The 26066-nt window shown below is 40.8% G+C and overlaps 2 protein-coding genes across 2 annotated transcripts; one reads left to right on the top strand and one right to left on the bottom strand.

The window, feature by feature from the left end:
• Positions 1-14: 14 nt before the first annotated feature.
• DNAJC2 (DnaJ heat shock protein family (Hsp40) member C2) lies at positions 15-16548 on the bottom strand. The gene is made up of 17 exons (XM_084284893.1): positions 16387-16548; positions 15640-15830; positions 15056-15131; positions 13351-13449; positions 10665-10806; positions 9225-9305; positions 8436-8501; positions 6579-6670; positions 6361-6482; positions 5373-5522; positions 5034-5122; positions 4878-4947; positions 3127-3311; positions 2551-2651; positions 1537-1644; positions 661-815; positions 15-133 (listed from the first exon to the last, which is right to left on the bottom strand). Exons 1-17 carry the CDS (start codon positions 16442-16444, stop codon positions 59-61), a joined length of 1860 nt encoding a protein of 619 aa, XP_084141019.1. The 5' UTR covers positions 16445-16548; the 3' UTR covers positions 15-58.
• A 728-nt stretch (positions 16549-17276) lies between these two features.
• Positions 17277-25790, top strand: PSMC2 (proteasome 26S subunit, ATPase 2). Its single transcript, XM_084293162.1, has 12 exons — positions 17277-17421; positions 19267-19304; positions 20510-20591; positions 21283-21382; positions 21737-21868; positions 22494-22566; positions 22709-22804; positions 23047-23211; positions 23725-23812; positions 24591-24793; positions 25340-25436; positions 25519-25790. Exons 1-12 carry the CDS (start codon positions 17352-17354, stop codon positions 25674-25676), a joined length of 1302 nt encoding a protein of 433 aa, XP_084149288.1. The 5' UTR covers positions 17277-17351; the 3' UTR covers positions 25677-25790.
• The last annotated feature ends 276 nt before the right edge of the window (positions 25791-26066 follow it).

Genomic DNA, 26066 nt, shown 5'->3' with positions numbered 1-26066 from the left:
AATGAAAACGTGTATAGTATTTGCATTTTTATTATAAAACAAAGATTGTCAGTAAAAGTCATTTCTTGACTTTAGTAGCATTCATCACTTGTTCTTGAGCAGCTTTCTTTGCCTTGACCATTTCAACGAGTTCCTGGAGATGGAGGGAAAAAAAAAAATTATTTAAAATGCATACCTTAGGAATGCCATGGTTTTGAGCATTTGTAATCAGCCTGATGAACTAGTGTACTAGCTCTCAACACTGTGAGGAATCCAGACAGCTTAATATCATAAAAAAAAAATTCTCCTAGAAACAAAGTAATACCAACATGGTGTCGAAGATCAGTGCTCATCTACTTCCACAGTAGTACAAAAGGGAACATAAAGGGGGCCAGGGATAGGACTTCACACCATCTCCAAGAAGGTGCTGTCAAATTTTAAGACAAATTTCAAGGGACAGACTTCCTCCCAGCTTCCAGTTTTAGTACTTACACTGAAGAAAACCTAATCCCTACTGCTTTTCTGGGTTAACAACAACAAAATTCTCCATAAAGTGCCATCTTCTATTAATTTGTGCTTGTCAGAATACTGTCTTGGGGGAGGGATGGCAAAAGTAAAAGCAATGGACTCGAACAAAACCTGAGCTAATTACAATCCTAGAAGGAGGTAAAAAAGCCTTACCTTATATCGCTTCATGCAGTCCTTTTTTGAGCGGCCTGGGACAGCTGCTGCTATTTTCTCCCATCTTTCAGCAGTATTTACTGGATAAGTCTTCAGTGCTTGTTCTAAAAGCTTTTGTTCTTCTGTAGTCCAAGGGGATGAATCTAAAGATGATCCTGTTTTCAAAATCAAAAGTGACAGTAAAAATACGTTTAGTAATGACTCCTTGAGGTAAGCGTAAGAAAATACTGTGAAATTATAATTGATTTTAAGTCCTTGCAGCTCTGTGATACCACCGATTTGATTTAAGGGATATCCATTACTAAAGCCTAGAAAAAAAATCAACAACACTGAAACAGACTGGCCAAAGTGGCACCTGGGATATTTAAATACAGCAGGGAAGACAGGAAGGTAACAACTTGTTGTCAGCCAGGTGTTAGATAATAGGTGTTAGATAATCATTGCTGTCCTGTGAAACCAGTGATGTTGTTCTTCCTGTAGTATTTCAGTAAGGAACCAGCCTGCTGCAAGGCTCTGGAAAGTTTCATGGGGGTGTCTGGGGTTTAACAGGAGACCAACACTTAGCTGTAGGATGATCCTATATCTCAAGTGCAGCCCCTCAGGCCTGCCCTTGCCTAAAAACATAGCACCTTCTGAGGAACAAATGATCTCAGCATCTGACTTAAACCTGTTGGCTCCCCAGGAAGCACTCCAAATTGTCACTGACTGCCTTGGTTTGCACTAAATGTACCAGAAACCATCAAATAAATCCAGTAACTGAGCTTGCATCACCTGTTTACTTGCTAGTAGTTTGTAGGCAAGGCTTAGAGTTCTAGATTACTTTCTTACTAAGGTGCACAGCAGAGACAAGTGCAAGAGCTTCCTTTTCACTTTTACCTTCAAATCGTTCCGAGGGCGCAGCACTGTCCATCTGAGGCACCACACCGTGTTCCTTTTTAAATTTGTCAAACGCTTTCTTGTTGATATCATCTTTTTGATGAGGGTCTATTAAGAACAGACATTGAACGGAATAGTTACTGCAACAAAATTAAAGCCAGATGTAGTAATAAAAACATTGGCAGATTTTAAGTTAATAAACACAATAAAAAAAATGGTAAAGAGGTTGGTAGATAAAAATCTCTCAGGGTCCAATGTATTTTGCTCAAAGTGCCTGGTTTTCCAACTCCTAAGTTGCTTTATACTGCTCAAGTGACTACATCCTCCACACAAACTTAAGCCTGAATCTGCTGCTTCAGTGAGATCAGGAGGGATTACTCCCACAGAAGGGCTGTGGCACAGATCTGCGTTACTCAGGCTACCAGTGTGTCAGGCAGGCAGGAATGCAGGGGAGAGTCTGGATCCTCCTCATACAGGTATGTGGTTTCGTATGGAGAAACAACTTCAAAACTTTTTTCTATAGCGGTGTGTTTTGATTTTCCTTGAGAACAGCCTCCAGAGTCTTTTCTCAGTATCCCAGCTCTCTAGCCTACGTTTACTGTGCGAGGAGGTAAGCCACGTTAATTTAGCTGTCTGACTGGTGCTGAATCTCCTTTGTCTTTTTAAAGCGTCTCTATAGACTCATCAATTCTCTTTATTCCAGATGCCTTCAGAGAACAGTTCCACCCGCTCCAGGTATAAAGGAGCCTAGGTAATGAACAGGGCCTAGAATTCTGCATGTGCATGAAGTTAAAAGAATTTCTGAGATTCACTCATGAGGTAGGGACTTATGCGATAGCTATGGGGCTGGAAATACTGAGTCACAGAAATGCTCCTCCCAATTTTCCACCAGTACGTTTCTTTTTGGGATATATAGGGCATTTTCTCACAACAGAAACAATGCTGCTCAAAGAAAATTGAGCTGTAGAGAAGCATGCAGACTGTCTTAACACAAAAATAAGCTAAGAAAGATACCAAGCTTCTGGAGGCTCTTTGCTTTATTGATGACATCTTTTGCTGTTCGTTTTATTCCAGTAGTAGAGTGCAAGTTCATGTAATTGGCAATAACTTCCCACCTGAAGCAAGGATAGAAAGGGGAAAAAACAGCACATTATGTAAAGCTGATCTTCATCCAAATAGAACCAGGCTACTGTACACAGCTGAACACATTTATACCAACCCCTGAGCAAGTTTGAACAGGCTGAGCTGTTACTAGCCCTGTTTTTCCACTGCCCCTCAAAAGTGCCTAAACACCAGATAAAGGGGATTCAGCAGGAGAGAACGGGGTCACACCTAGCCCCTGAATTATTCTTAGTGTGTTCTTGCAAAACAGAGGGGAAGCACTGCACCTGATCAGCCTAGAGGATCAGGTATCTAGGCCCAGGTTCTTGATGAGGACTCTTGACTGCTGTCCAGTCAAGGAAAAGAAGGAAATTTAAGGAGTCCTTATACTGACATCATACTTAAGATGGTCTGAAAATAAGCTGTATTACACTTGTTATTTAATTAAAAATTGCTAATAGGGCTTTTAACACCAACACCAACAAGTACCTTGAATTAGTCCCTGCTGGGAAGAGGTTCACAGCTTTAATTAACAACTGTAGATCATCTTCTGGCCAGTTTTTGCTCCCCCCTCCACCACCAGTGGTTGACTTCTCTGAACTCTTCGTCGCCTGGCGCATACGAGCCTCTGCCTCTTCTTTCTCTCGCCTTATTTGTTCATTTATTTCTTCTATCTGAAGGGTTGTAAATGAGCATTTTTATTTAGGGAAAAAGAACCACGTGATGACAAAAACCCCACTCTCTGCAATTGCTTTGAGCCTTGAATTTTGCTTAGTTTCTGTTCTTCATGTTACACGTAAGGAAATGGAGCTCATCTGCTCCAGTATCATCTCCCTCCATCCTCTGTGTAGATTTGGCCATCCCAGATTTCCACTGTAGTGGATAATCTGTCATAAATTCACTAGGAAATTATACAAATGCTCCCAGGATTAAGGCAAGACTTCTGCATATTACTGGAATGTCCAGGCCAACATCTGACACCAAGGGGCAGATCCACAAAAGGATTAAGAGCTTAAACTAGTGACTGGGGGCAGCCCAACATCCCTGTTGAGTACCGTAATTCTGAAACCTTCTAGCATAACTGCTACCTAAACCTGGTTAGGGCAGAAATTCTCTGTTACTGTGGTTATAGCTCAAGTGAAAGCTTTAACAGGTTAGCTAAACTAGCATTAATAGCTAAAATTTGGGTTGTTGCAGTTAAGTGCTTACTCAGGCTTAGATGGCTATGTGTAGTTTGTTAGCAAGCAATTCAGCAGAAGTTATCTACCATAAGTCGTTGTGAACTGTAATCGCTTCTTGAGATTGTAGTGTGACATATTCACGTATCTACTTCTGAGTATGCCAAATCCAGTCTTGGTGACATCAGAAAGCTATGCTCTTACAACCTGCTGGAAGGATGGATGCCCAAAGTAGGTTTCTCCCTATCTTAAAATAAAATCTTCCTGGCAAAAGGGAAATTATCTCAAAAGAGAGTTTTTATTAATGCAAAAGTAGAACAGCTTGAACAGAGAGATTAACGTCCTGTGTTTGGAACACTCTGCTGGAAACTGGGAGATTGGATTCAGTCACTTGTGGAACAGAAGCATTTGAATCTTAAGCCTTCAGTTGCCTGATGAGTAAACCTGCCCCTGGGATGGGTACAGATCATCTTCTCCATCAGGAAATAACACTCACACATCTGACTCCAAAGTGGATGAAAGAAAGCATCTCACTCTCTATGCAAGACGTATTCAGCCTTTTTAGTCCAAAAGGCTTTTCCCTGCTGGCATATTTAGGCACATCCTTGTGGAGTTTCGTGAATCTTGGTCACAAATGTCTACTTTGGCATCCAACCCACTGGCCCTTCCAGCGCCTATAGCCTGCAGCATGTAGGTCCTTTTGTGGATCCAGCCCCAGGTCAGGCAGAGTAGAGGCAGGGTTTTTTTCACATTTGTAACAGAACAGGGTAAGATGATACCCATTGTTGGGCAAAACTAAATTCCTCTGCTGTTTCTGTGTACCATACAAACAGTGGGATTTGAGTCTTTTACTAATTAAAAATGCATAAACTTCTCTCAGCTGGCACTGGTTATTTCACCAGCCATTAACCGCACTATGTGTAATGTAGTGGAAACCAAATCTGCCCAGAGACCCTAAAACTCAGAGTCCACAGCAGCTATGTTCTATCTTACTTGGATTCAGTCATATAAAATGTCACAAACAAATTATTGTTAATTTGATTTGACACTCAGCATAATTACCTGTTTTACTACAGCCGCCTTTCCTCCTTCCCTTGTTGTGGATGTAAGTGCTTCATTCAAGCATTGCAGACTAAAAATAAATTATTAAGTTACAATGCAGAGCTAGTAGAAAGATGGGTATCAAAACGCGAAGGAATCAGGAGCAAGAAAACTTACCTTGCTAGCTCAAGACGATCACAAAGCTTTTCCACCTCCTCCATCATTTTAACACAATCTGCCTCATTATCAGAAAAGTAATTCCAGTTCTGGAAGCAGAAATACATGTTCTACAAAGTTCCTGAACTTTACTGTCCTTCAGACAAAAGCTTAACAGACAGCATTCTTTAGCCACTGCTGTGCTGGGGCCTATTTGGTCAGGTAGTTTTAGCATTTAGCAAACCCACTTTCCATACCCATCTCTGACCATAAAAGTAAGCATGAGATAAGGTCTGATCTAAGGAAGCATAACAATTTCACTGATGTAACCTGTATTTCACTATAGTAACATTTAAATACCTTGCACGTTGTTCTCAGTTTTTGCCTTTCTTTCTTGATTGCCTTTTTCTGTATCTCTTTTTCCTTTTTTGCTACTAATGCTTGTTGCCTAACTTCTTCTTCCTCTTTTTCTTTTGCTAACCGTGCTGCTTCTAATTCTGCTTGTCTTTGCTGCAGTCAAAAGAAAAAAAAAAACACACAAAAAGTCCAAAGACACGTTGTTATAAAGTCATTGAGTCATTCAGTATTAAGATATGCTGTTTCCAGTTTTTGAAGTATAGCAATACACCAATGTTCATTTTCACAAGAACTTTGAGGGAAGGGGTGACTCATGCCAGTTGGCATCACTTCAGATATTCACTATGAGGACCTAGTCTGTAAATCCTGGCCTCCTCTACAGTGAAGATTATAAACGATTATGAAATCTCCTGTGCCTACCCCTTGGGGGGGTACAAGCTTAGAAAAATGCAGTTGTCCAGCATTTCTCTTGCACCACTGTTACCTTGATACCATACAGTGCTCTGGTGTTGTCTTTGAAGATACTTTTTAGCACCCTACAGTTCCCAGACCTTTCACTACTTATACTGTTTCCAGAAACATATTTTCCAAACTGTTTGATATTAATCAGGTATGTAATAGTACCTCAAAATGTCTCAGACCAATCAAACATTCAGAGACCATACCCACACAACAAGCAGCTGTATCCATTTTATGAAGGAGGGAAGTAGGCCACAGGAGCTAGTGACGGCCTTTCAACCACAGAAAGTTTATGCAACAAAAAACTCAGTTTTCAAAGTTTTTGACTCAGATCTGTGCTCTTTATTTTCACAATTCTCAAAAGGCTGTTAGCCTTGCACTGCCTGTTACACACGGATCAAAGACAACACATCTATAAACCCCAACATAACTTCTAACAGTAGTTTTCAGACACATCTAGAAGCTGAGGCAGTGGATCAGGTGTGAGTGAACCAGAAATTTCCAGCCCAAATAAACCAAGTAGTTAACTTACCTTTTCTTTTGCCTCTTGTTCTTTTCGTTTTGCTTCTACCTTTGCTTTTTTCTCTGCTTCTTTCTTTGCCTTTTCTTCCTCCTTAAATTTCTTTATCCTGGGATCACAGCTGTATGCGTTGTCTGGCACAGGAAAGGACACATCACGTACAAAAGAAAAACAAGTGTCTTCCCCTGTTAGTTAACAAATCTTTTTACAAGAACAGTTTGTATGCTCACCGACAAGTGTCCTAATTCTGTTCATTTCCTCTTTTTTCCTCAGTGCTCTGGCAGCCCTGTTCTGCTTTTCAATCCATCTCCTTTCATCTCGACTAAAAAGGGAGAGCGTAGTTAGTTCAGCATTAATACCCTACAGCATCAGTAACTTAGGAATTCAGCAACAAACACTTAAAAAGAGTTTCCCCATACAGATGTCTTCCCTGAATACTTCAAAAATAAACTTCAAAAAGTGAAGTTCCAAGCCCCAAGCTTATGTCCAAAATGCTAAGCATTTAAACAATCAAACAAATCTTCAAAACACCTGACAAAACAAGCATCTCATCTGTCATTACAGGCCCACATCATGGACTCTGTTTCCAAAATGCAATCCATTTGCTGATGTATTGTTAAGCTCAAGCAAAACAACTGAAATGCTGGTATATAGTTTAATTAAAGGGCATCAGTATAATTAATGCCAATTATCACGATTTCACAGCAAATAGGTCACATCAAGTGAATGTATGTGCATGGAATTAACACTTTCCATGAAGTACGGTGACTCTGGTAAAATCATGCCACAATACAGCTCATGTTAAATAGATCAAACTTAGATAACGAAATCTGGAAATACTTGTTAGTGCTGTCAATAAAAAGGCAAAGTTTTAGTGGCATCTGTATCCTCATCCACACAACCAACTGCAGAACAGTGTGCTTCAAAACAAAGGAAACAATTCCCATAGCAGAGGAGGGGACTCAGTAACAGACTGAAGGGTCAGAACAGAACACCATAACCTTTGGCAAGAAGGGATGACAAGAACTATGGCCATCTGAACAGAAGAGCAGGAAGCGGACAAATAGCTTTCCTAAGTACAGCATGCTTTGTACTATTTGTCTAAACATGCTTAAGGAGGACAGGAGCAAGTACAAAAGGGGTATGCAAATAATTCTAGAGCCTTCCAATTAGAAGCCTAGAAATTAATCTCTAATTTATCAAAAATACAACTCATAAGGAATTGATTACAGTGCCTTCACAGAACTTTCATAAGAGAAGAGAATACTGGGTCCGGAGAGGCTCAAATATTTAAGAGCAGAAAAAGGCGTAAGAGAAACATATGCCTAGCTAGAGCCTAAAGATGGCACAATTCTTAGACACAAAGCTGGCTAACCACTCAACCTTACTGCAAAATTGGTCTCTATTAGAGCTTGGAAGAGGTTTATATAATGCAAGCTATGGTGATACCAGGATGAGTGAGTGAAAGGCTGCATCCTGTGAAAGACAGGTTAGCGTAAATGATACTGTGCTTTATTTTAATTTAAATGTTCTGTGTTTACACAGAAAAAAAACAGAATGTATTTTCCAACAGCAGCGTGGTCCAAGTAATTCAGCTATTATCACTACATCAAGAAATATGCAATTTTTATTATCAAGCCATCAGAACTACTCCTTCTATATTCCAGATAGCATCACTTGTCTCAGCATAGCTTAATACAGAGTCGGAGAAGGAAATGATAGTTGTTTACTCATCTGCTCTGTTCTGGGTCTAGGTTCAACCTGCATCTGAGGCTTGCTGGAATTACAAGCCTGAACGTAAGTGAACACACAGGAGACGCTTTATAACGTATATTGTTTTTACAATTTCAAAGCACCTTAGAAATGCCTCTTGAACTACTTCAATTACACAGTTAAGAGGGGGGAAAAAAGGCCAGAAGCCCACAGTCCAGTACAAGTCTGTAACTAACAACAAATTGGGAGAGTGGAATTCCATCTCTTGGTTAGCCACCTGCCTTCTTCCTCTGCCTTACAGTCTGATATAGCAAGATTTAGCAACTTGACACTAGTCTTTCAGTCTCACATCAAATTTCTTTTTATTTACATACCATTCAGCTTTTTCTTTTTCTTCTTCATCTAAATAGGAAAATTCTCTCCATGAATCAAAATTATACCTAAATTAAATATAAAAGTAACAAGAATGAATGAAAAAATAAAACAGCAAAACTATTACAAATAATCTACCTTAAATATTTTTCTAGGCAATTACACTGTTATTTACAATTTATAATACAATTTACATATACCTGCACCTACAATGATTCTACTGTGTTAATATCACTGAAACTAATAATTCACATCTCTGTAGGACCACCAGCTTTACAGTCTAGTTGTCTAATCTCCCCTTATAGGCAGTGGCAATACAATGCAGCCTGCAAAGTTTAGAAATTCATTTAATCTTTATATACACAGCCATATTTAGTGGATGCGAGAAATAATGGAGACAAACTCCATTCTAAACTCCGGAGTTTATTGGACTAGACCTCCCTTAACTAGGGGAGCTTAAATATAGTAGACACCTCCCCTGAAAACACAAGTTAAGTGAAATGAACTCCACTCCTAGCCTGTGGGGCAGCTCAGTTCTCAGTTCCCAGCTATTCTGGCCAAGCACTGCCCAAAACTCTAGCTTTAACTGTGAATTTACAGTGTGGATGTATTTCCTAGAAGAAATCCAGCACAGCTTGTGGAAGGGACTTAACAGCCGTGAGGCAATTCCGTGACATTACGCAGTCAGAACAGACCACAGCCAACAATCTACCTAGTAAAGGGTCTGCAAACCCTTCACACCGCACACCTTGCACACTGTGAATAGTGACTGAGGTCATCATCTAACTTACCAAAATGAATAGAATGCATCTACCTCTTCAAACGAAGAGTTCATGTCCCCAAGTTTAGGAACGTTTTTCTTATTCGACCACCTGAAAAATAAATCGATATATTCAAGAAATAATATATATGAAATCTTACTTCATAAAACAGCAGGTGTTAAGTACAGAATCCAAATACTAAATCAGTTTCCCTCCCAACAAAACAAAAGGGCACCAGGAAAGAGGAAGAAAAGGGATCATTTGCTCTAAATATCCTCCCATTTGTGTCTTTCTGGAGGAGCTCCTCTAGAAAAGCAAAATCCTCCTACCCAAGTTTGGTGTGCATAAAAGTATCTTGTGCATACATAACACAAGATATCTGTAAACACTGTTAACAGGGCCTCATTTCTCCACGCACACTCTGTTGGTAGTGGCACTTATAAAAAGTGAACAAAATGTGCTCTGTGGTAGGCTATATTAAGTTTCCCCCATATTCTAACAGAGAACGAGAGAACAACGCATGCTTTGCCTCCATTCCATTTCTTTCCTACAAAGAGGGAATTATTCCAGAGGCTCTAGAATTTCATACTTCATGACATGACATCCCTTTCCAAGCAGAGGTGGGAACAACCCACCTGACAACCACAGAACCAGGTCTGAATCTCTGGAATACATACTACGAGACTTTAAAAAATCTACTTAAAATATGCAATGGATTGTTCAGAATGTGTTGGAAAGTGCGACACGCAATAAAACACTTTTTCATATAGGTAAAAAGTGAAATAAGCTGAATGTAGACTTATATGCGACAGCCTTAATACCAAGTTAATTGACAAGCATGAATCAAGTACAAAAAAGTCACACACCATACAAGAGAGAACCACCAAATACTGACAGTTACATATACCTTGTATTTTAACCACAGAATGGCTCAGGTTGGAAGGGACCTTAAGGACCACCCAGTTCCAACCCTACTGCCATGGGCAGGGACACCTCCCACCAGCCCAGGATGCCTAAAGCCCCATCCAGCCTGGCCTTGAACACTGCCAGGGATGGTTAAGTCTCTGGGCAGAGAAGTTGTGGATGCCCCACCTAATTGTGAACATAACTACTGTCATCTGTTAATGTCTCACCCTCATAAGAAAATCCTAGAAAAGGAATTTTTAGTTAGTAACATACACACGCTGGGTATAGTAAATAATTTTAAGATGAAACCATGTGTTGTATAAAAAGCACAATATGTACTATGGAGCAGAGATTTTTTAAACCTCATGGGTCAAACTCACTGCCTCCAGTGTGACAGTTCAGATTATTTTAAAAATAAATTGAGAATGTTCTATTTTAATTGCATTAAACTTCCATCAATTAATGCATTTCCCAACAGCCCTTAAAAGTCCCACATGTTACACACAAAACTGGCTTGTAAATGCTGATTCTCCAGCATGGCAAAGGCAGTCTGACATGGCTTACCTTGCATTTCTATCAAAAACTGGTGAAAAGACTTCAAAGAAGTTTTCTTTTGCTTCACTTTTGGAAGGAACAGAGTTATCAAAAGTAGGATCTATGCTGTTAAATGCTCGTCGTTTCACAGGGTCAGACAGTATTTCATAAGCTGTAAAAAGTTACCAGACATCAAACATGAGATTAAAATGAGTCTTCCCTGCAAAGTGGGAATGTTAACAGAAAAGGCTCTGAATGTTTGAAGAGGTGCTCTCAGATCTGCGTTTGATTTATCACTTCTGTACAGCTTTGTATTTTATTCTTTTGATCAAATCTCAACTAGCATTGCTGGCAATTCCTGTTCAACAAATTAGGAAGAAAACGTCTATGAAAAACAACACATTTTGCTATTAGAATGTAACAAATCATATTATATTTAAAATAAAACTATAGCAGTGAACTCAGTTCAGTCACTGGTAGCTGGGGCCTGACACCTTCACGCTTTTATCTTGCACCAAATCCTTGCAGATAAATTGACAGAACAGTCTACTAGGACAGGCATGGAGTAAAAACAGTCCCTGAGTTAATATGAAGGCAGGACTGGCATGAACAGGGTCCATTCATAATAATTTTTGCAGCTCATGAAGAAGTTGTACTGAGACTTTGAAAGAGCATAAAACACCACATAGCTCTCAGCCAGAGCACACACACTGTCCTACTTCTCCTTGTACAGTCCTGTAGATGGTGAACATCATATTACCGAAATCTTATAACCTGGAAATCACACTCTGTAGCTTCAGTAAACTTTTTTTTTTCCCCTCAAGGAAGCGTGAAATTACTGACTTTGTCAGATCTACATTACTTACTATTTTTCAGTAAGAATAAGAATTCAAAGAAATCAAATTCTTGTTGCAGTCATTTATGGACTGCCTCCCTGGACAGAGAACTGCACTGTGAAGGTCGCACCTAGAAGGTGGTAAGGTGGAGACCTTGGAGCTTTGTGGTTCTGTAAACTGATCTCACTGCACATTAGTAGAGAAAGGAACAAAAGTAAAAAAACCAATAATAAGCTGCTGCGTGCCAATCTTCTCTTCCCCTCTGGGTAAGGGACTTCCTTCAATTCCCTCTGCCAATATTCTACATGACCCCAGTTATCCTCTACGTTGCAAGCTAGGAGCTTCAATAGTACTCCTACCATTTCCCTAACACAAGAAATTCTGTGCATATCTGCAGGCTCCTCCTCCACTTTCAGAGACACCACTTCTATACTGATCTCCAATTCCACTCCCACACACTCCGTTCCTCCAGCACTGCATCTCCCACTCCTTCCTTTGCCATATCCAGCTCTGAATCCCACCTATCCACTCCCGCCTTTCCAAGTTTCTTCTCTCCATTCTGTTAACACTCTCTCCTGCTCCAGATTCCCCTTTGCATTTCCTTCCTCCAAGGCACTGCTTGGAAGCATTACTCATCTTCCATGCCACTTCATGCTTTCCTTTTTGTTTGTTCTTACACTTAAGACTGTAAGCTGTTATTGCGCAACATATTTTCCTCCTTGCATGTAGATCACACAGCACACTCCTGAATTCAGCTACAAGTGCTATTATAAACATCTGCCAGTTTCCAACAGGACTGAAACTGCGGAAAAAAGTCTTCATTGAGATAACTAGGCAGCAGCAGAACTTTATTTCCCTGCAATTCTAAGTTGCAGGAAGAACTTAATTTCCTTTTGAAGCTAGCTTTCTAATAAAGGTTGGTAAATAATTAGAACAGGTGGGAAACAGGTTTCCCCACTAATTTTAACATGTTAGGATTTTTTTTTCCTGTTTCAAATTGAAATAGAAATTAAAGTTCCTTTGGTCTCTGTGGATATGATCTCAAAAAAGTCTGACTTCAATCAACTGCTGCACTTATTTTTGAAAAGTTTTAGTACAACTCTAAGGAAGGCTGAAAACATCATTGGCTTGTCTAACATAAGATTTTCTAACATTTTAACTAGCACCAAAAGAAGTCACTCAGAATTAGAAAGTTTAGAACGCAAATTTCGAGATTTTTCCTCCTACCTCCACAGACCTTATTGATTCAAAAAATCTGCTTAAAAATACCTGTTTTTAGATGTATAAGCATGGTTACACCTACAATACCCCCCTCAAGTGTCTGCAATTACGCAGCAGCAGTGTTCTAGGTCACTAGAATCAAGAACGATATGTTATTTAATCGAGTTCACTAGGCCATCTGTGGGCAAAAGTGAGCAGCTGAGAAAACTGATATCCTGGATCAAATCAACAGATGCTCTACTGGCAGAGCAAGTGCATTAGTATTCAGATTTTCCAATTGCTGTTGGTGTCTTAAAGGAATTATTTTACAGCATATCAGTTTATTGCATGTATGTGGCAACCTCTAGTGGTTCATCCTTGCATTCACTGCTACAAGAGTTTGCATTTTGTGAACATAAAGTATTTTGCTTTATCACCAAGTGGTATGGCAGACAAATGGCAATGAACTGCGATGCCATACTGCTTGCACCCAAAGAGAGTGGAACATTTATGGGATCTCTGTTTATTGAAGCAGTTTGCAAAAATGGAAGAGAACTTCTTTGGCTTTGCACAGTTCTTTAAAAGTAGTGACAATGACAAACCTAATAAAGCACTACAAATACGTTTCAGGTTATCAAGCAGATTGAGACAGCATATAATAAAAGAAGTCAATTACTTACCTTTAGTTATGCACGTAAAATAATCATTATCACCTTCTCCAATTTGCTCCCCTGCAGCTTTTCGCTTGTCTGGATGATGTTTCAAAACCATAGATTTATCTATCAAACAGAAGCATAACATTTAGAAAAACTTCATCACTAACACTGTGTAGTTTGCTAAAAATAATACGGTAATTCCAGTTGTCAGCCCTCTGCTTAGGTACTTTTTTATTTTTTAAACCATCAGTAAGAAAATAGATATGAGTAAGTGAACTTTCTTTGATTTAACACTCTTGCCAGAATTAAAACTATTTTGTCTTTGCTAGGACACCAGACAATCTCAACTCAGAAACTTTCACTTTTATCAGCTGAAGCAGCACTGATTTTCCAGGACTTAGTCTAACATTATGCATAGCAAAGTACTTCAGTGACTACAGACGCACAGTTAGCTTCAAAAAGCACAATGTGTTTTCAGGACTGTAACTGTGCAAGACTGCACAATTCCATATGCAATCAAGCTAGAAAATAAAGAAAAAAACATAAATTTAGTGATTTCTAATCAAAGTCGTCCAGATAAAATACAAACTGTATTCATTTCCTTCTGAATACAGTCCAAGATGAAATTTTGCAAGTAAACTACGGCCTGTAAAGACTACTGCACATACCCATGGATACAACTAAGCATGCACACAAGACTTTGTGGTCAAATTCTCTCTCTACGTAAGCCGTAAATCCTAAGAGACAACTAACACCTAGTGAGTATCTACTGAAACTGCTATCAGAGTTGACTCAGCACTCTTAAATTGCAGAGAGAAAGAAAGACAGAAAGAGACATAGATGCCCCAGATCTTGCTCAACAAGATTAGGGAGGCCACTAATAGACAGAATAGCTGCTGCTCTCTGGGTTATTAACGCAGGATCCGCAGTGGCACTGCTAAGTATTCCAGCATATGATCACATACCAGAGACAACACAATTTCCTGTGCAACTCAGTAATTTGCTTAGTGTGCCATCTTAGCCAGCTCCAAACACAAGGTAATACAACCAAGCTATAAGCAAAAAACATTTTTATCTTTTGCTCAGTAACCACACACAGTAATTTGCCATGACTGCTAGAGGGTGACAGGCTGGTCCAGTGTCCTAACTCAGGCAAGCGACTCCAAAGGAACCATTCTTCTAACCATTTGCAAGTAACTTAATCTTTATCTGTGGTTTATCTAGTAACAGCGATTCTACTCATACAAGTGCAGTTTCTTTATGTAACTGTTCTCAATTATCAGCTCACAAAACCATTAGCTTATTTTATAAAGCCTATTTATGAATCTTCAACTTAAATCTTCTTGCAAAGTCAACTCTAAGTCACATTGCTTCATATAAATGAAAGTTGTGAAGCCTGACATGATGTTTCTTGCTACGCAAGTACCATAAAATGCAGAAAAACACAGTTATGGCCTGTGGGTCTTTTTGTTTGTTTTAACAAAAACCTCACGATGAGAAAGCTGAGATATGAACTTAGTGAAATTTTTGAGTTCACTAGCTCTAGGCCAGTGGATTTCAGAACTGTGATTTGAGTTTAAAGGCTGGTAAACAACACAAGTCAAAAAGCTGGCATTTTTAGGCCTGTAAAAATAGTAAAAAGCTTGTTTGAGATATGTTTGCATTTAAATGTGGAAAACAGTCCTATACATCTAAAAGAAAGGTAGTGTTATTAGGGAAAGGTACTTACGAGCTGCTTTGATTTGTTTTTGAGTAGCCCTGTATCGTATATTTCCCAACCCAAGAACTGCATAATGGTCTTGATTCTGAGGAAAAAAAGAAAAAAGCCCTAATAAACACTGATGTACATTACCTAAAATGCCACAACACATGTAGAAAAACACTTTTTGTCCCCATTTCTTAAAAGCAAGAGGCAGAATTCTATTACCTCTCAATAAACATTAGAAAAAAAACATAGGACCAATTATTTTAAAAGCTGTTACAGTAAATTCCAGTACCTCAGTCCATGTTGGATTTAAGCATCAAATCCTAAAAAGCTCAACTAATGGAAAACTGAATTGCTGTCTTAATAGCAAGGCACTAATGTAACTCCAGAATACAGGTTAAGATCCTTCTGAGTGCTCCTGATGTGCTCTTGAGTTTGCCCGTATCAAGTAATTATGTGTGGAAAACACAAAAATAGGTATAGTGCTAATCGACACACAGTGGTTTGGATAGGATGAGAAAGGAGCTCATCATCAGCTGGGAATGGCTGGTAACTTGGCCAGATTTCCATTGAAAATACAATTAACGCTGTCTGTATCAACAGAATACCTTCCAGTCCTTTGGATCAAGGGTTTTTAACATAGGAAATTCTTCAAGCTGCAATTCTTCATCCCCTGACTCTTCAGAAAGTTCCTTCTCATCTTCTAGCTCCTGGAAAGAGGCAGAAACATTTATGTTTCTCCTCTTGATAAACGCCTCAAACCATCTTCCCACAGGTTCCACTTGACAGAGCACCGATGCTACAAGCAAAAAACAGAAAAGTAAGCCACAGAAGGTGAAGTTGCTTTGGTTTTAACATTAAGAAGTGAACGTAGGTATTTTATTTTATATAGTATATGTATGGATTTTCATTTATAGTGTAATGTTGCACAATACTATAGGATATAGGATCAGCAGATAACCTAGTTTGCTCTGAAAAGAACAGATGATGTTGAAGATTAGAGGAAGCTGAACGCAGGTGCCTCGGGTGGTTCCTCCCTGAGCCCTTACCGCACTCAGAGTGCCTTTGGGGTCGGGGAGCACACTTTGAGCCGCACTTAAATCCCGTCCCGCCCTGCTGGGGCAGCAGACCCGCACCCAGCGCCTCCAGGACGACAAACCCTGCCTGTCCGCAGGCCGCTGCCCCTCAGCAGCCGGCACTCGCTGCTCAGGCACTGCCCCGGGGCCAGCACCCGGCCGTTCCCTCCCCGCCAGCCCCCTTGGCTGCCCGCCTCCCTCACGCAGCCCCCCCGGAGCGCTCCCTAACCCCCCTCCGCGCACACGGCCGGCGGGCAGGAGCCAGCCGCCGCTACCTACCGGCCGTCAGCGGCCTGCTGAGCGCCGTGAGGTGCCCGGCCGGGGCCGCCTGCAGCATTGCTGCCCCAGCACGGCGGCACCCAGGGGCTGCGAGCGGGGCTGGGCGCTGCGGGACGGGCCTCGCCGCCTGCCGGCAGCCGGCGCATGGAGGCGCCCGCCCGGGAACGCTTCCGGGTCGGCGGGGAGGGTGCGGGAGGGGTTGGGGGATATAAGGGGGGAACCCCCTAAATATTGGTGGTGTGGGGAGGCAGGGGGACGGTAGGGATGGAGAAGCCTTCCAAAATCATCTGGTTCAACCACCGCCTGCCGCTAATGTCAGCCACTGAAGCGTGTCCCCAAGCACCACGTCCAACCTCTCCTTGAACACCCCCAGGGACGGTGACTCCACCACCTCCCTGGGCAACCCGTCCCAGTGCCTGACTGCTCTTTCTGAGCAGAAATGGCTCCTCGTTGCCAGCCTGAACCTCCCCTGGCACAACTCGAGACCATTCCCTCTGGTCCTGTCACTAGTTATATGCAAGATGAGGCCGACCCCCGGCTCCTGACACCTTCCTTTGCAGAGATCAGTAAGGTCTGCCCTGAGCCTCCTTTTCTCCAGCCTAAACACCCCCAGCTCCCTCAGCCTCTCCTCACAGGACTTGTGCTCCAGCCCCTGCAGCAGCCTCACAGCCCTGCTCTGGGCACGCTCCGGGACCTCCATGCCCCATCACACCCCTAAACCATCACACAGGGGGGTGGGGGGCACCCCCTAAACCATTACACCGGGGGGACACGGGGGGACCACTCTCCTCGGAAACACAGCGGCAGGGCAGGGAGCAGCCAGGGTGAGGGACTGAAGGAGGAAAAAGAGGAGGAGGAGGAAGGGGAGGAGGAGGAGGAGGAGGCAGCGGAGCCCCGGAAGCGTTACACAGCAGCGCCGGGCCTTCCGCAGGAGAAAAGGAGGAAGAGAAGCGAGGGAAGGCGCGATGCCGGACTACCTGGGCGCCGACCAGCGGAAAACGAAGGAGGAGGAGAAGGAGGAGAAGCCCATCCGCGGTGAGGGACCGCCGCCGGCCGGGGGAGAGGCCGCCGGGCCCCCCGCCCAGCTCCCGCAGGGCGCACCGAGGGGCCGGGCCCCGGGGGGGAGCGGCTGAAAGGGGGGAAAAATGGGTTAAAACCATGGAAAAACGCGTTAGATCTGGGCGTTGCGGCCTGGTTCTATGAGGAGAGGGTCTTGGAAAGCCTGATTCGCTACTACGCGGCGTAATTAAAAGATCAGCATGAGTAAACATGATATTTATCTTTTTTTCGTGAGTGGAGTCCTCCACAGTTCACTGCCAAATTCCCTGTGATCCCATCCCTTCAGTAAGGACTTCAGTGAAAGCAGGGCAGCAGTTCCCTCTGGTGGCACTGACACAGCCTGAAAGCCACCAGTTGTGCCTCACACCGGGTGGATTTCACCTGCCTGTTTAGTTCACGCCGTTAGTTGCAAAATAATAACATCTGGAGGAAAAAAGCACACCTATATGGCATCAGTGGTGGACTTTGAACTGCTCCCCCTCGAGAATGATTTCTGAATTATAGCAGGGTAGTGTTTAGTAGATACCAGAAAGTCAATGGGGTAGTGCAAATAATCGGGGGAGAAATACGGATCAATACAGAAAATGCCTCCTCGAAACTCTGTGTAATGCACAGCGTGCCCAGATTTTCATGCTGTGTGTTTTTGGCTCCCTCTGTCATAAAAAGGCTACAGGGAAATTAGAGGAGAGAGAACAACAAAATGCTAGGGGTGCTTAAGGTGAAGACCAGGATTTGGTCTAAAAAGGTAGAGCTTTGGGGAGACAGGAGAGGGAATGGTGCAGGTCTGTTAAACTTCAAGTGATGTGGAAGTAAGTAGGGACCAACAGTAATTGTCACATTTTTCTTAACAGAGGGAGTTCACTGGGACAACCCTGTGGGACAGGACTCAGTGTGAAAGCTTAGACGTTTAAAAGCTGATGGTGCTTGATCCGATGCACGGATTTAGAGGCCCAAGTAAAATGTTTAAATTCCAAGTCTAAGTCAGGTAAAAGGAAGCACAATGTGAGTTAAACCAGGGGATTTCTTCCTGTATATTCCGCCAAAAGTTGCTGAAAGTTGACAGGGGCTCAAAGAGTTGTTAGGAAATGCTCACGTAAAGAAAATCTTTTAAGGACTTTTAATAACAACGTAGGACCCAAAAGTGGGAGGTCACTAAGTATTTGCTATGATCGTAGACCTTCTTGTTGGAGAAAGGGTATATATAGGACCAAACTGTTGATCTTGCCTAGTGCGACCATTCCCATGTGTACATTTTATACTATTAAAAATCGGCTTTATGGTAGTTATTGATTCCTGGCTGCTTTATTAGTTCACAGGAGTTTTTTGTTATTGCGATGAGCTTAGTTATGGTTGTTCTCTGCTCACGCTGCACAACTCGAGAGAGACAGCACTGCTAGAAGGTGGTGATTGAAGTGGTTATACAGAAGTTATTTGGATTTTAATTGATGTATTCTTAAACATAAACCAAAAGGTTGAAAAGGTGAAGTTTTGATTTCTTCTGTTCATTTTCTGTACAGTCACTGATGACAAGTTACCCTGAGCAAGTCAGAGTTTAAGTAGTTTGCTTACTGTGAGCTCTGGATGGTACAGATACTTAAGAGTGTAGCTGGAGACAGTTTTGTTTTTCTTGAACGTCTGACACTTTATTTATTTTCACTAAATCAAAAGAAAACAAAAGACTCAAAAGGATCCATTTTGAGGGATTTGTACATAACAAGAAGGCAAGCATTCATAAAAATGTGTATTTGCATGTTTTAGAAGCAGGTTTGATACCGTTTTTGTTTTATAATCGGAATCTAAGTCTTTCCTGTCTTGTTTCAGCACTGGATGAAGGAGATATTGCCTTGCTGAAAACCTATGTAAGTAACATTTGTATGCAAGAGTGTTAAATTAAAAAGAGAGTCTAGTTATGAATTGAATACACAAATGGTGGGACGTGTATTTAGTGAATAGTCAGGAGAAGCAGATCTGCTATTGATTTTTTTCTCCTGCCAAAATCTTTTCTCCCTTTTCCCTTGTAACAAGAAAGCCCCAAACTCAACTCACAACCCTAAAAATAATCTAGTTATCTTGGAGCTAATGAAGTATTTTTAAATTTTTGCTCTGTATCTTGTAGCTGATTGTCATGGGGTTCTAATGGCTAGGGTTTAGTAGGGCTTTTTCACCAAGTAGCCAATTTTCCTTGCATTATAAAGAACTATCTTTAAGACTCTACCCAATTTGCTTGTATCCGGTTAGAAAAATCACAGAGTTTATCAGGGATAGCATAATCCTGGGAGGTGTGTTCCATGGACAATAAGGCTTGAAATGCAAACTACCCCTCTCTGCCAGAAAGTGCAGTGGGTCTGTTTAAGGACCCTTCAGAAGAAAGAAACTTTCAGCTTAGCGTATGTGTAGATTTGAATATGTTTGCCAGTAGTCTAAATTGCACTGACAGTACAACTCTGCAACTGTGGAAGGACTCTGAAATAGGGGTTGAGCACACTGTGGCATCTTTTTTGTTGCCAGATTGGTAGGAGGGAGATCTTGTAAAGGAAATGCAGATCTGCTGGCATTAGGCCAGGCAAGATAGCAAAGCATTTTATCACCATTGAGAATCTCATATGCCCCTTGATCTTTCTGCTGTATCCCGTGGGTGATAGAGAGGTTGGATAAGGTAAAAAAAAAAAAGCACTCATACAAATGTTTTTTCATTTGGTGCTATTCAGCTACTGCATGCAGAACTTCTGTATATAATTTTTACAAAGTCCTTTTTAGAGCTTAGGAAAAGAACAGTTACAAAATAAGGCTGCACAGGTTTAAAAGGAAAAACAAATTCTTGAATCTGACAGATAGGAGAAATTTCCACTTGCACGTTGCTCAGAACTGTGAAACTGCAATCTATTTTTGGTGGACGGAGTTATTATTATTACTGGAACTTAATACAATCTTTTTTGCTTGTGATCAATTGTTTTTTATTATACCAAGACAGTGTTGAACATTGTGATGCTCAGCATCTATTGGCACTTTTTCCTAGATAAAAAATTATCTGAGTTGAAAAATCAACACAATATTTCTTTTCCAGGGCCAGAGCACATACTCAAGGCAGATCAAGCAAGTAGAAGATGATATCCAACAACTACTTAAGAAAATCAATGAGCTCACAGGTATCTTTCCTTCTTAACATAACTTGCAGTAGAAGAGAGGCATACACCGAAATGGGTGTTTTAAGAAGTTGATTTTAAATAACTTTTGCATTGATTTTATTAATGTTATTTTTCCCTAAAGGATGCATTTCTTTATCTGGTAATGTGGGATTTTTACTTCGTAGGTGGCAGTCTCATTTTTGATTAGGCAGGTCTAATAAAACAAAATCCTTGATTTTTTTATTTTTATTTTTTCAAATATATGATGGAGATGGTATTTTTTTTATCCATGTTTTGGGAGATCTACAAGGTCTTCCATCTGTATGAATCCCTTAGCTTCTAATATCTTGCACTAAAGCTTTCCCTCGGTGAAAACACTTGCAGGCTTTCACTCCTTTTCTGAAACTGTTTTGAAATGTGCTTATGTTATCTTTCTCAAGTTTGAGTGTTGTTATTCATACTGCGAAATTGTATTAGAGTATGGATAGACTGGCGTTTGTGTATTCAGCTGGCACTGTCACAATAGTCCTTGTTTCTTCAGGGAGCTCATTAAAGAGATTTGCATGTGTTTTTCACTAGAGGTGTGTGTACGTGTTTGTTTAGAGATCTTAAAAAGCTTCCAGCAGACTTATGTGTAGGGTTCTCAGTATGTGAAAGGTTGCTGACATACCACTTAGCTTCTTCCTCCTCAGCCTGTCTGTGTTTTACCTAGGAATTAAGGAATCTGACACCGGCCTGGCTCCTCCTGCCCTTTGGGATTTGGCTGCAGATAAGCAAACTCTCCAAAGTGAGCAGCCATTACAGGTCGCCAGGTGGGTGCACTCTTTCTTCAGTTTTGGAGTGGAGCTGCATAATGTTAAAAATGTGATTTATAACTTAGGTAGACTTTTTTTTTTTTTTTAAAGAAGCTTCACATTTTGTGTATATTGAGAATACTTCTAACCATCACATCAAAAAGCAAGTGTATTATGCTTGATGGTATATCACATATTTCACACTTGCATTTACTTTTATAATTATTGCATGTTGCTATAATAATAGAATCACAAGTACAATAGCTCTTCCAATATGTTTGGAGGATACAATCAGTCTGTTTCGTGGTGCTTACAGAAATAGCAGGGCAGTTAATTGTATGTAGGTGGCATTAATTGTATGTTCTGTATTAGGTGTACAAAGATCATCAATGCAGACTCCGAGGATCCCAAGTACATTATCAATGTCAAACAGTTTGCCAAATTTGTGGTGGATCTCAGTGACCAGGTGGCACCTACTGACATAGAAGAAGGCATGAGAGTTGGGTAAGCAAAATCCTTGTGTTCTTAGAGTTTTACTTAAGATTGAAGCTTTCTCATCTGGTCCATTGGGTTGACATCAACAACCAACATTTGATATTTTCACAGTAGTTGAAATCATAACAATGTCTTTCTGTTAGAAGACAATAACTTATCTGCCTGCTCTGCTGGAAGCATTTTTGATCTCATTCTACTGAAAACAAGTTCAGTGCACTATGGACTGAAACCTTTCACTGTGGGCCCCGATAGTCCCAGCTTTCAGGGAGCCTGAGCAGTGTGCTTTCTCTGTGACTGTCTACACAAATACACACAGAGCAGCTCCAGGAAATGTTTGCTTAAGGGATGAAGCCAGTTATCTGTAGAATCAATATTTTACCAGTTTGCTCTCCAGGAGATTTTGAAGTTTAGTTTTTAAAATATTTTGGAATTAATATTTTTGGAAGCCTTGAACTTCTCTGCAGAAGAAATTCCAGTTTCTAGCCCATCTGACTATTAGCTTTGAGGGCTGAGTTATCTCGATGCCATAGAAAATAATAGTTTGAAAATTCTGCTTCATCTTTACAGAGTTATTTCTACATAGCAGTTTAATTAACTCTTGTTAAAATAAATATTCTTTATTTCTTCTCAACAGGGTGGACAGGAACAAGTATCAAATCCACATCCCTTTGCCTCCAAAGATTGATCCCACAGTCACCATGATGCAAGTGAGAACCGCCTTTACTTATTATGATATTGTTAGATCTTGTAATTTTAGTTTCTTTGTCCGGATTTTGTTCTGGGCTGTTGAAGGCCTGGAGTGATGCAGCATCAGGTTGTTAACTTCTAATTTACGCTTTTGTTATGCAGGTGGAAGAAAAACCAGATGTCACTTACAGTGATGTTGGTGGTTGTAAAGAGCAGATTGAAAAGCTCAGAGAGGTGGTTGAAACCCCTCTGCTTCATGTAAGTTACCTCCAGATTGAAACTCCTATTATTTTAAAACTATTCTGGTTATCTATTAGCATTTGAAAGAAAAAACAAAACAAAACAAAAACAGGTAATGTAGCAGAACGTAAATAACTAAGTTAAAAGAGATCTAGTTTTAACAAATGAAGTCCGGTCTAGTTTCATATATATTGCTCGTCATTAATGATTTTCTTACTTGGCACATAATCTTTGATGCCCTCTGTTTCCCACCATTACAGCCTGAAAGATTTGTGAACCTTGGAATCGAGCCTCCCAAAGGAGTACTTTTGTTTGGGCCACCTGGTACAGGCAAAACACTTTGTGCCCGTGCTGTTGCTAACAGGACTGATGCCTGCTTCATCAGAGTAATTGGATCTGAGTTGGTGCAGAAGTACGTGGGAGAGGTAAGACCAAATTCTTAATGGAGCGTGGAGTGAATTGCAGAGCTGCAGTTGTGGGGACCAGACACCCTAGTGGATATGATGGATGGATGATCTAGCATGCTGGAGGCAAAAGGGGGTAGAAGAATTGTCAGGCAATCAGTTATAACACCTGAGCTATACTGTCACCGATGAAATGGATTTTGCAGTGCAGTGTTTAATCTGTGGTTTGGGGGACTCTAAAATGAGGATTTTGGTCCCAACTGTGCCACTTACTGTTCAGTTGGCCCTGAGGTAGATGACTTCATCTGGACTACTTCTGAATTTTAGTAGTGATTTGCCTCTTCTCTCCTTTATGAATTGCTTTAAGATTTATGAATTTCTGGTTATACATATATTTGTACAAATAAGAAGAGTTTTATCATTGGAAACTTAGAATTGTTTGGAGGCATGAATAGTGTGATAGTTTTCCTTTAACGTACCTTGAATCTGTAACAAAAATTTGAGGTGTGGGTGTGGTTGTTCTTTTCCTTTCAGGGAGCTCGAATGGTTCGTGAACTCTTTGAAATGGCCAGAACTAAAAAAGCTTGTCTCATATTCTTTGATGAAATTGATGCCATTGGAGGTATGTTTGTAGTAGATATCTCTACTTTCATACGAGAACTTTCAGATTTTCTTTTTGTGTTGAAATGCAGCAACAAGAATAAAGAATTACAAGAAGCTTACTTGTAAATACCTAAATACTACCAGCACATACTGTGTCTGGGAAGCTATCAAGAGGTGGTTTACATAGCCTGAACATATTTAGCTCAGATGTGAAGTCACTTCTGCATGTTTGTAACACCTGGATTATTTAAACTTTAGTAAAAACTTCTCTGTTGTATTTGGAAAAAGTCCTGTTAACTTAAACCCTCTTCAGGTTCTAGGCTACATACTAAATCTTTATCACTGCCTAAAAATTATGTTGTATTTTTTTTTCTTTTCTCACAAAGGAAGTACCTCAGTCTTTTCAAAGTAAAACAATTTTTACACAGGCAAGTGGGGAGGATTTTGGTTGAGGGGATGTAAATAAAAAAAATACTAAAAAGCAAACAAACAAAAACCACCAAGATGCATTTATACATCAGCATTTTGGTCAGTTACTAGGCAAGGAGATAGGCCCTGTAATATCAAGGATGAAGATACAGTGTTTATTGTAACTGACAGATAGCACCGATCACTTTTTGTTTGAAATGTGTCGTTTTCAACTAATCCCCTCACACCTTGTTATGAACTCATCACAAATATTTGTATGTAATTTAAATATATTTCTCCTGTTGTTTTACATACAACAGCTGTGACGTCTGCCTGCTCTGAAGGTCCCTCTCTTACTTTGTGTTTTCTCTCCCGTTTTCTCTCTCCAGGTGCTCGTTTCGATGATGGGGCTGGGGGTGACAACGAAGTGCAGCGCACCATGCTGGAGCTGATCAACCAGTTGGATGGTTTTGACCCACGAGGCAACATCAAAGTACTGATGGCTACAAACAGACCCGATACTCTGGATCCAGCACTGATGAGGCCTGGGAGGTTGGATAGGAAGATAGAGTTTAGCTTGCCTGATCTTGAGGTCAGAATGCTTTCTTTCACTGTCAAATATATTTTGAGTGTTCTGATTTTGAGTGTTTCTTCAGATAAGGCATTACTGTCTGGAAGCAGTTTACGAGAATTAACAAAAGCAGCACTCTTAGGTGAAGCCACATAGAAACCTGGGAGATTAAAGATGTGCAAAAGAAGGTTTTCCCCCACTGCACAAATTCCATCCCTGGCAGGGAAGCTGTAGCTATGCATACTGTATATTTCTGACTGAATAGATAAAGAAGTCTTTAACTGGTTCCATGATTTAGTAGTTTAGTTGGAATGTGCTTTATTTAGGTCTTTTGAGGTACTTCTGCCATTAAAGCTCTTTCAGTTACTTTCTTAATTCAGTTTCATGGACAGGTAGTTTTCCATTGCTTAAGTATTCTAGTCCAGACATAGCAAATAAAACTCTAATTTCCTACCTACCTATCATTTTCCATCTGCCCTTGCTGTGGAAGGGGACAGCTACATGCTGAGAGCAAGTCAAGTCACCACCTTTTTTGCACCATGAACACTTCTATCCACTCTTTTTCAGGGGCGAACTCACATATTCAAGATACATGCTCGTTCAATGAGTGTTGAAAGGGACATAAGATTTGAGCTGTTGGCTCGACTGTGTCCTAATAGCACAGGTGAGTTTTTTAAAAATATTTTGCATATGCTTCCTCTCTGTTGGTGGTCAGTGTTGAATTCATTTGCCCCTTTCTTTTAAAGGAGCTGAGATTCGCAGCGTCTGCACAGAGGCAGGCATGTTTGCGATCCGAGCACGTCGAAAAATTGCAACTGAGAAAGACTTCCTAGAAGCAGTGAACAAAGTCATTAAATCCTACGCGAAGTTCAGTGCTACTCCCCGCTACATGACCTACAACTAATACCTTGGAAAATTTTTCCTTTTTCTGTAGTTTAACTTTGTGAAACCAAAATCCACATGTAGTCATTCGTGTCTTGTTCTTGGAAGCAAGAAATAAATGAAATATTCCAAATAACAGATGGGATTTCTTTATGAATATGTTCCACGCTTAGTGGAGTATTGCTGCTGTAGAAAAGTCTTAACACCACAGCCTAAACCAGCAATGTATTTTTAAATGGATACCTGAGCAGTGTTAGAAATCTTGAGTTCAGATTCCCAGCCACCATTTATACACCAAAACTTAGAGTCTAAGCTGGGGAAGCACTGAAAGATCCCAAAGAGACTGCAGTGCTTCTGGGTGTGCTCGGAAATGCTTGATGCTAAGCAGCAAGGTGTAGGTGTGTCCCAAGAA

The sequence above is a fragment of the Netta rufina genome, assembly GCF_964035555.1.
Source record: "Netta rufina genome assembly, chromosome: 1".
In the NCBI taxonomy this organism is placed as follows: Eukaryota; Metazoa; Chordata; class Aves; order Anseriformes; family Anatidae; genus Netta; species Netta rufina.
Note: the sequence above shows the minus strand (reverse complement) of the source record. Positions and strands in the feature narration are given on the sequence as shown.